The 15202-nt window shown below is 43.4% G+C and overlaps 1 protein-coding gene across 1 annotated transcript in view; it reads right to left on the bottom strand.

Annotated features, from left to right (window-relative positions):
• LOC113011381 (ephrin type-A receptor 3-like) overlaps positions 1-6285 on the bottom strand; it is a 79447-nt gene extending 73162 nt beyond the window's left edge. The window contains exon 1 of the mRNA XM_026150908.2: positions 5938-6285. Coding sequence (XP_026006693.1) covers positions 5938-6052 — 115 coding nt within the window. The 5' untranslated portion in view covers positions 6053-6285. The remainder of the gene's footprint in view (positions 1-5937) is intronic.
• Between the last annotated feature and the right edge of the window lie 8917 nt (positions 6286-15202).

Here is a 15202-nt window from a genome sequence, read left to right as displayed (position 1 = left end):
CACATGCTGTATGCCTCCACATGTGTCTCACACACACTGACACTGTGGCACGGATTTAAAAATGCTTTTTTTCTTCTGTTTTGTTGTTGATAAAATACAACATCTGCAAACACTTCCATGCTTATTTCTCTCCTTTTTTTGCTTTTCTGCTTCTTGTTGATCTTTTTTTTTTGTGCCCTGTTAGTTCTTAAAGACATTCCTGTTGATCAGACAAGAGGACAAACACACACATTCACACACACAGAGACAGGCAGCTGTCACACAGTGGTTGGTCACAGGAGGGCAAATTGGCCCGGAATCTCTGGGGTGATCCTCAGCAGTCGAGACAGAGGAAATCACATGTCAGATTAAAGCGTGCTCACCCAGGTTTTCTACTGATGTTGCACCCGGCCAACTATCAGCACATGCACACACATCACTGTTTGTCTTTACCACACGCACAGTAGATGCCTAGCAGATTGCGTATCTGTTACAGCGCCTTCATGTGACAAACAGAAAAATCAGATGGAGCTAAAAAACGACTGAAGTTAAAATGCTTCAGCAAATGCTGTTTGACGTTTAAAACAGGGAAAGACACTGTAACTACATTTGATCCATTTCAAATTCAAGGGTAGCTGTCAGTATTTTCTGGAAGCATTCCAGGTGTTTTGCTCTCAGCCGCTCCTCTGCACAAAAAAGGAAAAAAAAGGAGAAAAGTCTGAAGCACTGGCCAGTAAAGATGTTGCATCAACGACTGAACCAAATGCTAAGATGTTTGCTTGCAAAGCTGGTTAACGTAGGCTTTCACAGCCGCAGCAACAACCACAAAAAAGACCGAATATGAGAGAGAGAAAGGAGTGAGGAGACAAGGAAAAAACCTAATTCAATTTAGCCAAAAATAAATAAATAAGCAAAAACTAACATATCCGGGACGAAGGACGCCAGGGGTGTGCTGTGTGTGTGAGTGAGGAAGGACAGTTAGAGGGAAAAGAAGGAGAGCTTGAGGGTGGTGGGTAGATGGTAGTCAAGGCCCAGTGATCAGTAATTTGACCAGCAGTTAAGGGCTTGTTCATATCAGAGAGGGGGAAGGGGTCAGCAGATGTGGTGGTGGCAGAAAATGGGGGAGGGGCCACATAGCCAAACTTCACTGCAGCCATCACACATCGCAAGCCAAGGAAGGTTTCCTTTGACATTAATGAACTCGACATCCGAAGGGAATCATTCAAGCCTAAAAACTGTTCATGTTCAAGCCTCAGCTGGTTGAGACTTGCACATATTCATCCCCGTGGTGGGAACTGAGATAAAAATAATCTCCTGTCTCACAACACTTCTGAATATAAAATACAAAAACAGCCCATATCGTTTCCAAAAGTGAAAGTAAACATATGGATACACAGGAAATATGCATATGGCATTCATAATTTAGATCCTTATCTTGTCTTTTTTTTAAGAGCTGCTTGAAAGATCTATATCTTGTTTCTCATACATGAATAAACCCGAGTGCTAAAAGAAGGTATGGCTGTTTTGGGGGGAGTGATAATGTTCTGAATTGTAACATGAATGGAAACTTAATATATACTTAAAATTATTTTTCTGTCTTTAAAGGAATAGATTGAAGAACATCTGCCACAGTCACATCTGTACAACACACATAAATCCCAGTAAATAAAAATGATGGTGGACTACATGTTGGCAGTGACCTAACTAAGAGACCGAGATCATCAGCGACACTACTGTACCATGCATAGCCATTTTTAGACTTTACACACACAGACAAAATAAACAAAATAAATACAGACAGACATAATGCATTAATTTGGGGGGTTTAGGGGGTCAGACCAGAGTGGAGTTAAGCTAAGCTGGCTAGCTTCTGGCTTGGGCTTCATGCCTGGCACAGAGACATGACACTGATTTCAGTCTTCTCGTCAGACTCTCATCAAAAAAGCAACTCCACGAAACTCCACGATAATATTTTAAAAAAACTACTAGGTTAAGTGTAATACAAACCCTCTTAGCCACCGATGACTAAGTATGACTAAGTATAACACAACACAAAGGCTCTTGTGGGTGCTGTTATGGATGCTCTGCTCAGTAGGGCTCAGAGATATGGTTGAGCTCTTCAGCTGTTTTTGTTTTTAACTACATTCCCCCGTCTGTCTTTCTTCTTGTTCTCCTTATGCATTTTGCTTTGTCTCACACTTTTTAAAAAATCCCAGTCTCTCAGCCTTTCTCTCACTCACGTACACACTTAAACACACACACTTAAACACACACAGCCTCACACACAATGAGTCCATGAGGTGAAGCGCGCACAGCAGAATCATTCTCTGTCACTGAGTTGTATTTATAACCCCATCTATCAGCCAGCCCCCGGAATATGTGCCACTATTCTCTGGACCGAGACCACCAAACTGCCCCCCAGCCATGCATTAAGATAGGATAAGTGTGGGAGAGTGTGTGCACGCGTGTGTGTGTGCACGAGTGCGCACACATCCATTCGCGCTCGCGTGTGAGCCTTTGTTAAGCAGTTGTAGGAGCTCCACCTGATTACAGAAAGCGTACGGGAGCTCCCACCTTACTGTTACACTGGAGGTCAGAGAAATAGAGAAGGAAGAGGAGAAGAAAACAAAAGATAAAAACAATCAGGGACAAAGAGATGGAGGCCACGAGGGAGGCTGATAGAAAGGAGAGAAGGGCAGATATAAAAGACCGGGATTAGAGCGAGCTCGGAGTGGAGGCAGAAAAGAAAAACAGGAGGGTGCTCGCACTTGCTGCTTTCCTCTGCTGCTCTCTGATGAGAAAGGAGATCTATATCCTCTTCTGTCCAAGGTCATGGCTGTTACATGGGAGCAGAACAATCTCATGGACTCTCGCGTGCACACACACACACACATACGCGTGCGCGCGGCGGCACATCGTGAGGTATGGTTCTGCCGATAACTACAAGCAGCCATTATAGATTAAAGCAATTAAACCAGATGAGACCTTTGACCCAACATTATACCACAGTCAGGATCTTGTGTGAATCATAATGTGAATGTGTGTGTGTGTGGAAACAGAGGGCATGCTTTACATATGCTTGCCTCTGCACTAACTGCTCACCTCCGTGTTAACCTTAAGAAGCAATACAGCAATCTCTCGCAGCACCCTAAGGTCAATTCAATTTTTAAAAAAAGATTCAAGTGCGTTCCCATGAGCAATTACAGATTACAGTAAACCTCGAGACTAAAAAAAACCCCTCGGTTAATTCATCTGTACGTCCACTTGCACAGGGATTTACGCTTTAATATGAAATTAAATCAACATCCAGAGTTGGAATGGAAAGAAGCACGGGGTTCCTTATTTTCTAGGAGTGAGGAGGTAAATTTAGAGGCAGAGAGGAAAGACACAAAAATAGAAAGGTGTGATAGTCTGCTCCTTTCCCCAGCACGATTCGGCACAAGAAGGATGAGAGAGAGAAAAAAAATCGCAGGGAGAACTAGGTGCAAAGCAACAGAGAAAAGAAACAAGACATGTTGTACCTCTGCATAAGAGAGGATACAGACTGAGAGCAAAGAAGGGTGGGAGATGGTACGGCAACCAAGGGGGGAAACCTGTGAGCATCCACCCTGCTGTTACATCAGTATGCCCTCGGGGTCCAGACAGAGGGAATGGAGGGCTCCCTCTGCTGGTGCGCAATAACTCACAAAGTCCTTTTCCTCCGTTCACTGGTGATAACAAAGACCTTCAGACCAGTTTTCTCACTCTTTATCTCACAATTTATGAATGAACCCATTTCTGCAGAGTCTTATGGGCCCGATGGAGATGCAATTACAGCAACAATTTCAAGCGGTTCTTTCAATTTTACCAAAGCCCTCTGTTACGACAACCGAGTTTCTTGTAAATGCCAACCAATTTTGGAGCGGATCAATAGCTCTGGTGGTAAACTAAGCTTTGTGACAGCTTAACACTATTTTTCCTGCTAACGCTATCATGTCTATCAAAGGGATTGTGTTCTTAATTGAGCCCTGAGAGCTGTATCTCTCCTTTTATGACAGCCTCGCTTCTAGTACGAGACAGACTCAGAGGGAAGATTTCCTGGAATAACACGACTACCGAGAGGCGTGGGTGGAGAGTATGCACACTTATAGGCAAACACAGGGTACACACACACGCACGCACGCGCACACACATAGACACACACACTGGCACAAAGAAGCACAATCCCTTAGCTAAGCACGTGCGGTCACAGCAGGAAAACTGGCAGGCCAAAAGGTAAAAGCGAGCCACAGAGTAGCTGACAAAAGTGGCTTCGTTGGATTACTGTCCCACTGGTGAATGTATACACACACACAGACCAGACACCACACACACGGAGCAGTGGGCTTAAAGGTGCCAATTAGGCCAACAGTCTGAAACAGCAGGAACTGGCTGGAGGATGACTAACTTGTAGCACATTATTTAAAAAGTGCATTTAGAAGTAATGAAAACCCTCTGACCCGTCAGTCACCCCACATGAACATGATCCACATGTGCCTGCAAACATTCACAGCGGCTCACATGCTTCTGTGTTTATTTATCGAAATCAACAGGAGTTTCCTTTGGCTTCCAGATGGTTTCATCATTCGTGCTCTCTCCACTGAATATTTCAGCAGTGTGTTAGTGTCTCCTTCACATCCATTGTCTCCTGCAGTTAAAAAACCCTCCTGCTCCTCCACTCCATCTCTACTCTCCCTCTCGTCCGCTGCCTTTCTGTCCTTCAAAACCTTTGTTCTGCGTGAACTCCTCCGGGCTGTGACATACATTTAGCAGCAATGTATGTACACGCAGCTTATACTGTTAAGTCAGCCGGAGACAGGAGATCCCATTTAACCTCAGTGGGGCCTGTCATTGTATGAGTGTCCCAGAGCTCACTGTTTAATCTATGTAAGCCTGGAGTTGAGGTCTCTCCGTATCTGTGTATGTGTGTGATAGTGATTGAGAAAACACAGAGAAAAATAATATAAATGAAAGGCAACTCATAGTGACAGAAAAGCTTTGTTGAGCTTCAAAACAAGACTCAGTGGAGCTTTTGGGGGAACACTGAACAAAATGATTCACAGGATGACAAGTCACAGCTGTATCATCTCCAGCCAGACTGTCTGACAGCCAACAAGCAAAACAACACCACAGACTTCCAATTTAATCCAAATAACCTGCTTCATAAACTAATAATTGTTTTGTTTTTTGTTTTTCTGGCTATGACTTTAGCACATTGATCTGCTGTTTTCTCCATTTAGTGCAAGTTCAACTTCCCTTTAAACAAGTCAGCCCCCATGTTTCAACCCAGCAAGCAGTCAGGAGTAGTTAGTAAGTAAATACATTGGCTAATTTCAGGCTGAGCATCGATGTTAATACAATAACCGAGAGAGGCTCAGCAGCAGCGTGTGACAAATTTAATGTAATTGCTGCTCCTCATTTGCAGACTGAGGCAGTGGCAACAGTCCACGGCAGAGAAGAAAACATTTATCAGTCTGTAATAATAATGAAGATATCTATAATTAAGAGGAATTTTGACAGAGATGCCAATGCTGCTTTGGCATAATCATTATAAGTTAGTATTCTTTGACGCAGGGAAAAATAGTCCACTGATTAATAAAATGTCACAAAGTGACAAGTCGACCTCAGCATTCTCTGGATGATACACGACAGGTTTGCCTGTGCTTATATGTCATAAAAATTTCATGTCAGCATGCTCGGAAAAGAAAAAAACGTGACGAACACTATTTTTGTCTCTCTTACTCCCTCTCTCCGCTTTCCTTTATGCATGATTTATAAGCAGCACTTAACGGGAGTCTCCGCCGCTGCGCTCCGCTCCTTCGCCGGCGAGTGGAGAGCCGCGGGATGGGGCTCCCCATCCAACAACTCAGCGCACGACCAAGTCATCTAAACTCACTCGACTTTAAAGCTCCACGAAACACGTCGGGGGCAAAAACCCACCTTCATTCTCCGGGTAATTCCGTAAGGCTCGGCATGGCGGAAAAGCGTGGAAAAGAAGCAGAGAGGACAGGAGGGAAAGGGACGGATAGATCCACAGTACGCGTGGTGATGCCATTTTTCAGGCTGCGCTGCGCCCTCGCTGCATCCCTGTTCGCCGTGTCGAGTCGGTGAGCGCAGCCTCGCAATTGAGGCAGGGAGAGAGATCAGAGGAGAGGACGGGAGAGCAGAGAGAGAGAGGAGGAGACGCTGGGAAGGAGGGTCCACAGTCAGCCAAGTTCTGTCAATCAGCCGCCTGGCTTTTTGGGTGATGTAAAAGGCCTGTGGAGACTCTGTATTACACTGCAAAAAATCAACATATGATAATGTGATTTGGCTTCATGTTGACTTTTATGAAAAAACATTACAAGCGGCCGAGTGACAGAGTAAAATTTCAAAGCTAACTGAGCGCAGTAGCCTTCATAATTGCTCTTGAAGAATAATTATTGGCTGAAATGTCACAGCAAAACCAAACGTCATTCATTTCTGTAAATCCAACTTCGTAGATCTTGAACATTTCAAAGATTATGTATTTATAGCAAAGATACTTTTATCTAGCTCACTGTTTAGCTCATTTATATTAATAGCAATGCATAATTTGACATTTGTCACCGGTTATGTTGGTAATGAGAACTGTAAGCACTGAAAAATAGAAGCAAATTGGCAAACCCCAAAGAGGCCTCGTTTAAGGGGTGAATTATGCCTATTAAAAATGATGCCAGATCATTCTCTTATGGAAAATGCCAGAACAATAGTCCTTGGCAGAGCAAACTATTACAAAGCCAGTCATCTCATTACTGTTTGGGTAACATTGTAGGAAATGCTGTCAACTATTTTGTTAAGAGTCGTGGCCTCACAGTGATTACTGTACAGGTATCAGCTCGGCCTCTTTCTCTCCATGTGCCTTTGCCCAGTTCCTGGTATTGTTGCTTTGGAAGCAACCAGCAGTAAACAGCATTGGCATGCACAACAGATCTCCTTATGGAGATTTATTCAGCCCATATTACATGTATGTGTGGGCTGGGTATATGTGTTGGTAAGTCTTGAGCAAGCTGTCCTTAAACATGAATAAATAATGTGTTTGTCCTGTCATATGAAACCTGAGGAAGAGCTGAGAGTCTGCAAGGTCGACCTTTCTATCTTCCACTTTTTAGCACGTCCCACTGTCAGAGCTGGTGGGACGTGCCCCTGAAGTTAAAAAAAATGTGACATTTCACCTCCTGAGAGTGTCCATTTATGTTTGTATTCATATACAGAATATGAATCATGGTTTTAAATTATTTCCCTGAAAACCAGACATCATTTCACGAGAATATGGCACATATAAAGCTAAAGTTACTAACAGTTAAATGAGACCTGTGATTATTCTGAGCCATTCAATTCATATTATTAGCAATAGGGCCTAATTGGAACTACTAAATGCAGTATCCCAAGAAAAATGCTTATTTACTTTATTGCTAAGAGGTATAAGAATGATGGCACTCTCAATTACATCAACCTAACTTTGTTATGTGAGCTTTCAGAATATAAAACTTCCTAATAATTATGGATTCGAGTCAGACAGAGAAAGGCTAGAGTTTTTCCTTACATTTGGGCTTTGTGCTGAACTAGTGCGGTTGGTTACATTTCAGAAAGGAGAGTGGCATCGGTATTCTCATGTAACCCTTTTACGAAGAAAGCAGATTACCGCACTTCCCCCAAAACAGACTAACTATTCCTTAAATAGCATATCTGTGTACATATTCTTGGCACGTTTCCCTCTGTGAATTCCCAGTGAGAAAAACTAAAGCAATCTCAGGTGACTTGTAGGTCACCTGATGCGCTCGGATTTTTTCCCCCTTGTGGAGCCTCCAGGCAAATGTGATGTAACCATTCCCTGATTTATTGAAGGACCATGACCACAATTATATTTGCCACGGGTAACGTTCTTCTATCACGCTTCTATCCCAAATGAGGCTCCTGAAAGAGCTATAAAACTGTCAAACATACCCTGATTTATGCTGAAATTCTGCTTTACCTCCTCCCAGCCATGTGCGCCGTTTTGCATTTGTGTTTTGGCTTTTGTGTTTTTCTCTCGTTCGTGTGTATGTATGTGTGTGAATCCACCACCTCCACACATTTGTTAAGGCTCCAATTATGATGATGATTTGTTCCTTGCAATGGTTTTACTTGGATGACCTAATTTCCTTATTGAGTGTGGGAAGAAGAAGAAGAAGAAGAAAAAATCTTCCCTTCCTTCTACTCACTCCATCCCCGCGCGTTTCTTCCACTTCTCCTGCTTCTTCTGCTGCCATGATGCTGCAGCCATCCATGCGCTGACAAAACAGTGCTGTCATGACTTCCCGCAGCGATGGAGTGACACAGCCCCTCAAACTCGTGTCACCCCCTCCACCACAGACATGCACACATGCATGCACCCAAACACACACCCATTTTCCATGCTTTGTGGAAGACTCTGGTTTTGCATAATGACACGCCGAGGACACAGACACACATAGACACACGCTAACACATGCGGTGACAATCCACTGACAGAGCTGACACTAGTCTAACAAATGTTTGAAATGTTGTCATGTGTTTCTTTATGCCTTTATGCTCATGTCTCTATCTGCATCTCCATGTTCTGACACCTTTTCACCCTCCTAACTTCACATGCATTTCCACAAGGAAATACGGATTTCTTTGCAACCTGTAATTTATTTGCAGACGGATTCTTCTTTCATTCATTTTCCTTTCTCTTTTGACCTCTAGATTCTGACCCTTCACCCTGATTAGCCTGACTGGGTCAGCGATTCACTACAGTGGTCCACTAACCAGCCAACTTATTTCTGTGCCGTTTCCTTACAAACAAATAAACACATTGTTGGAGCCCTCCCTTTCTAATAAAACCGAGAGAAGTTACAGACTCGGACTAGCACAAAAGGAAGTGAAGCAGGAGTGCGTGCTGCATGCATGTGTCATTGGCGGCGATTGCTTGTTTGACAAGGGGGCAGAGGTGATGGCAGGGTCGTCTGCCTTGCCAGGAGCTCCCCCGCTCACCCTCCACACTCTCTATATACACACACACCCTTAGCCTTATTCAAAGCCACTCACTCATGTGGTAATGTCTCTATTGTGACACCCTGAACGCTTTTTGGGCAACAGCTTGGTGCTGGCATTTGGGCAGAGGCATGTGTGCGCATATGAGCATGTGCATGTGTGGCTGCGTCTGGCTCATGCACTGAGGAATCTGCCCATGCAGAGCTTGAAGCATTGAGTTTTCTGCCTCACCCTGGTGACAAACTGAGGGAGATTTGGGGGACAAGGGATGGGAAATGTTGGCAGCTTCAGGTACTGAGATTAAAGGACACCCCTCCAACCCACCCACACACACACACACACCTATATATCTGCACGCACACATCAATTCATCTCACTCCATTCTTACTTTCTGATACCGCCACCATCTCAGTGAAGAAGGCAAAGCGATTCGTCATGTCAGAGAGCCCTGGTGTTGCCATACAACAAAAGGTGAAAGGGAGTGTGGGAAAGGGCTGGTGCACAAAGCCCTCCCTGCCCCTGTCTGTCGCCCTGTCTCGGTTGCATACGCGAAGCTGAGAGCCCCTTCAGCATCCCCCACCCTGTAGCACATGAGGCCCCTATCTGCAAAAACACATCCAATCTCCCTAAACTAGGATATATACACTTCCATATCTCAAGCTTGCTTCTGCTGTGGTATCCCCTAGTTGAGGCATTAACACTAACACAGCCAGGAGGGATTTCTATTCTGGCCACTAAGCCTAAATATATATGTTCATAGATAGTGTGCCAAAATATCTCAATATCAGGTTTCAGCAACATCTAGAAAAAAAAAAATCCTTTAACTCAGGCCAGACAGCCATTCAGCAAGAGAGATTGAGGAAGGGGAAGACAGTGGGACAGAGGGAGAGAGAAAGAGATAAAAACAGCTATTCAGGGAGAAAAATCTGCTGGTGTCCATCAGCTCTGCCCAGAAAAAGGGAGCAGGAAAGAGAAGGAGGATCTCCTTGAGACTGACGCCAGCTTTGCAGACAGAGAGGCAAACAAGCAGACAGACAAACAAATAGAAGGGCAGAGCGAGGAGGATACTGTTCACACTCTTCCAAATGTCTCGTCATCTGGGCTTTATTTGTACCTGATTTACTCAGGTTGCTCGCATTCAACTGTTTGGGATACAGACACACACACACCAACGAGCACACATAGAGTCGTGCTCAGTCACAGGCAAAGTGAATACTGTTTGACATATAGCTTAGAAAGTATATGTACTGTAAGCCTGCTGGGGAAAAGCAGTCCATGTCTTCCCATCTTAATCGCGTCCTTCTCAAACAAAGGACTGATTAAACAATCAATGAAAACTGACCTTGCCTCCCTGTATCACATTCCCACTGGTGCTGACCTATTAGCCAGCGATGAGAAAACATGCAGATTTGCCAGCAGACGTGAGCAAAAATTGAAATAACATTTGGAATCAAAACAATGTTTCCTCCAAAACATTTTCTCACTGAATAAAAGAAAACCTGTCTTCATGTCGTCTACATTATCTTGAATACGACAAAAAACAAAAGGGAATGAGCCAGAGTGCTTATGTTACCGGCTTCAGCCAATGCCACATCATTTTAATAGTGCTAATGGAAAGGGAAATGAATGGATAAAAGGTAGAATGGAGTCAGCATGATGCATTGGAGCGTCCCCAAACAGTGACAGTGTCTTGGCAAGAGAAGAGGTAGAGATGCCCAATTCGGAGCTCCTCTTGCTCGCTTAGTGCCAGATATCAGTGCAGTGGTTGATATCACGCTGAATATGAAGAAATTTAGACTTCACGTTATATATCACTCATAAAAGCTGGCAATTGATTTCTATGCTGTGACTTTTATAGGGGCCGATCCCTCGATGAGTTACAATTTTACACACTATTGTTTAAACCAGTGAAGACATGGGCAGAGCTGCCTCTGACGGTAAGATTTTATTCCCTTGACCATAAAGATTCTGGAGTCATAAACAGCAGATGTATTTCACTCTCATGTTTTGCTACACTTTTTTTTCTTGTGGCTACCACTCGGACAGTTATGACACAGTTGTTTGTGTGCATGGAGACACTGTGTGTACTTAATATCATGTTTTTGCAACAAGCTCTTTTGATTATGTTTTTAAACATCACATGAAGTAGAATTACCTGAACCTTCTTGCCCAAGTTTCCATGGTCTTTTCGCAAAAAAACAAAACATGTAAATGAAGAGTCGTTGTTTTGTTTGTTAGCATTTCTATGCTTGTAATCATATTAAGAAGTTCTTCAGTCAGGAACTGTCCTTGGCACAGCAATGTGTGACAGGAATGTTGGAGAAATGTGTTAGTTTGTGTGTTAACAAACATTATTATTTCATTATCACAAAAACTAAATAAAGTAAAATACAAGTAAACATAGTGATTTATTTGGACCTAACAAACTGATATGGGTAAGTTAATGTAACACGATTAAAAACAACTGATTACTGACTATGTTTTCCAGCATACCCTTCTTGCCCCCTCACTTTCACTATGTCAGCTTTGACGTAAACAGGGAGGCTTTTACTTGTGATAAGATACCAAGCTGTTGTCAAGTGAACTGAAATGATTTAATTTCACCCACCCGAGTCTGTTCCACTCCATGTTTGAGGAGGAACACAGGGCATGAAAAATTTCTGCTGTGACAAAGACCTTTTGCATCATCACTTTTCATTATGAATTATGAAATCATTTGTTTATAGGTGTTGTTGTAGGTTGTAACTGGTCTTATTATGCTTATTCCTCATTCCGTATTTTTGTTCTTGAAAGTAGCTTCACATGATTGGCGTTGATAATTATACACTGGGCTTTTTAATCAGAATATAAGGTCAAGTCAGTTAAACTTCTGCAATATTCATTTGATCCGTTGAGTAGGAGAAGTGATGTTGATCAGTTTCTGCTGAAATTACCAGCACGTGCAGTGAGACAGCCTCCAAAACAAGGATGGTTTTAGAGGCGGAGACCACTGACATTTTACACTCATCATCGTTTCTGACAGCTTTTTTCACTGGTGTTGCATTTGGCCGGGGTCGCTACTTGGAGATAAATTATTTGAATTTCAGGAGTGGGATTACACCTCCAAACACGCCCCTTCTGGGTCTTATCTATATATGACCTCCCCCAGTTCTACAAACTGCTCATTCTCGGTTTCATGCCCGTTTCTCCGTACCCTTTTTTCAATTCTTTCTTTACTTCTCATTAGTACATCTGCCAGGCCTGGGAGCTGCCGCCAGTCCCTATCGAGGCCTTCCCCAAACTGCAGCTCAATTCTTGGTCAATCCATTCATCTTTATCTACTAAAAACTGCCGCCAAACCTAGAATGAGGATGTGGGCCTACAGACCCTACAGAGGTTGCATAGGTAGTCTAACTCCAAAAATCTGAAACATGAGGGTGGCCCGAGGGCCCAACATCCTCTAGTGGTCCCTGTGCTCACTGCCCAGTACCATGAAGCCCGATTAGTATTTGCCATAGGATACCAGAATTGGCAAGTCTGCCACTAGTGCCCTGCGCTTTTCATTGATGAGAGCAGGTTCACCCAGAGGACATAATGTGAAAAGAGTCTGGAGAAGCCATAGAGAGTGTTATGCCTGTAACATTGTTCACCATAACCGGTTTAGTGGTAGGTCAGTGATAGTCTGGAGGAGGCATATCTATGGTAGGACACACAGGCAAAGGCACCCTGAATGCCATTAGGCTTAGAACAAAATCCTTGAACATTGTCAGACCCTACGCTGGTGCAGTGTGTCCTAGGATCCTCTTTGTGCACGACAATGCCCGGCCTCCTGTGGTGAGAGCATGCAGGTATTTGCTGGAGGATGAACGAACTGATACCACTAACTTAACCCCACCACACGCTCGTCTGACCTAAATCCAAAAGAACACCCCTGGACATTATGTGTCACTCCACACAGTGCTGCCATCAGTGTCCAGGAGCTCAGTGATACCTTGGTCCAGGTCTGGGAGGAGAGGCCCAAGGACCCCATCCATTGTGTCGTCAGGAGCATTCCTCAATGTTGTCAGGCATACAAACAACAACTTGGGGATCACACAAAATACTGAGTACCATTTTGAGTTGCTACCATTTTGAATTTCTGCAAAATAGACGAGGCAGCTACTTCAGTTTTTCACTCTCATTTTCAGAGTGTCTTTGAATTCAGCCCTCTGTAGGTTGATCATTTTCATTTCCATTAAATGATATGACATCCTTTGGTTCCTAACACATTACCCAGTCCATATCAGTATAGATATCAAACATGATTTCTTTTTCCAGTGAGATCTGATGTGTTTTCAAAGTGCTCCTTTTTATATATTATTACATTTATCCATTCATACAATTTAAATAGTTCAGACTGCATGACAAACTGAATGGTGCTTGAATCAAATAAATGAAGCAGGGAGAAATGTCTACAAGTGAAGAGTAAATATGCTCGGCAGCCTGGTGTCTCTCAGGTGTTAAAGCCACATTAATCATTTTGTCCATTTAATGGCAGTAAGCAGCAACAGTAGCAGGGTACATAATATTATTGTATTACAGGTAGCACAGAAACCTTCCTGCTGTGCTGACTTAATTCGATAACGTGAAGTGCAGACGTACAGAAAGTCTCTCTGTTTGACTCGTGCACGGCAAAACAAAGAGCTCCAACTGGCTGATACCCTTTCGAAAAAGAATGATATTTATTTCAAAGTAACTAAAGGTAAATACATGTTTTCTAATGAAGTATGAGGTGTTTCACATTTTCCCCATTCACAATAATGAACACAGAGCAGAGGCACATGCTGGTGTGATTTGTCACCATCTCCCTAGGCCTACACTAATGGACAGACACTCTTTGTGTGCTAAACAAATTAGCTCCATTACTAAGAAGCAGAGAAGGGTGAGACAGACACATAGGGGGGGGGAGAGAGAGAGAGGTTTAAGATAAGGGACATGCAAGGAAATAAATGTAGTGAAAGGTAAGCATAAAAGGGAAGGAGTGTGGGGAAGTGATTCATGTATTCTATACGCTGAATAAGTGGGAAAGAAGTCTTATCTAACACCATTTTGTGCGAGTGTATGTGTGAGCCAGGCTAGACATCTAAGCACTCCGAGCCCTCGTGAGAGAGGGCAAATGTGCATTATCGTCCATCCATCACTCACTCATTACTCATTCACTTACTTACACTGAGAAACACGTGCGCACATACACACACACACACGCGCACACACACACACCCACACACATCCACATACATGAATGCTGATACGCCCTAATACATGCACTTAACACCAGACTGGATGCGAGTGAGACACATTTATCTCCATACAGCTGTGTGGAAACCATTCTGAGTGCATTTGCGAATGTGTATATGTGTGAGCGAACGTGATCCGCCAGGTTTCAGGTCAAAGCAATTCTCTGTTAATCTGATTGACAGGGAGACACCCTCGCCTTCGCCGTCTTCTGTCTTTTTCACCATTTATCACCCATTTTCTCATTTTTCCACCCTTCCTCCTGAATACGTTCCTCCGTTCCTTTCACAAGTTCTCACCTCTTCCTGCCCGTTACACGTTCAATCCTTCAATCGTCACGCTGCTTTTCAGTGTCGTGCCTGTCCTCGCCTCCTCCCTCCTTTTTGCTACTCTTCATCATCCTCCCTCCATCTTGTTTCACCCTTGATGACATAAACACATCATTCTGCCTGCGCCGTGATCGCATTACCTGTGGTAACACGGCTTATAACCACAGCTCCTCTGCCATCCGGAAGTGTGCATGCGTGTGTGGAAACTCCTCAATGCAAGCTTGTGTAAAAATGTGCCCTGAATGGTCAAAGTTAATGAAAAGTGAAGCACAAAGACTTTCCTCTCATTGATGGAAGTGCTGTAGTAGGCCTTGAATCTTTTCACTGGAATTACTACAGTCACATATAAAGTTGTATTAAGTGGAAGGTCATTGTTTTTCAGTGTTAACGTTCTGCAGCATTATGGAGATATCAGCTAGACCTCACGGAAAATTAAATCTGACTGAGTACATTTGTCACACGTCATCCTCACTCTCTCTCTTTTCACTGTTTCTATTTCTAATTAAGGCATTAAAACACTCCCTCCGTATGGTATAAGAGGTGGAATACATACTGAGCAGTGCATCACACAGTAAACATATTTATAACCTGCATTTATTGGACACAGC

Source organism: Astatotilapia calliptera, chromosome 18, assembly GCF_964374335.1.
Source record: "Astatotilapia calliptera chromosome 18, fAstCal68.1, whole genome shotgun sequence".
In the NCBI taxonomy this organism is placed as follows: domain Eukaryota; kingdom Metazoa; phylum Chordata; class Actinopteri; order Cichliformes; family Cichlidae; genus Astatotilapia; species Astatotilapia calliptera.
Note: the sequence above shows the minus strand (reverse complement) of the source record. Positions and strands in the feature narration are given on the sequence as shown.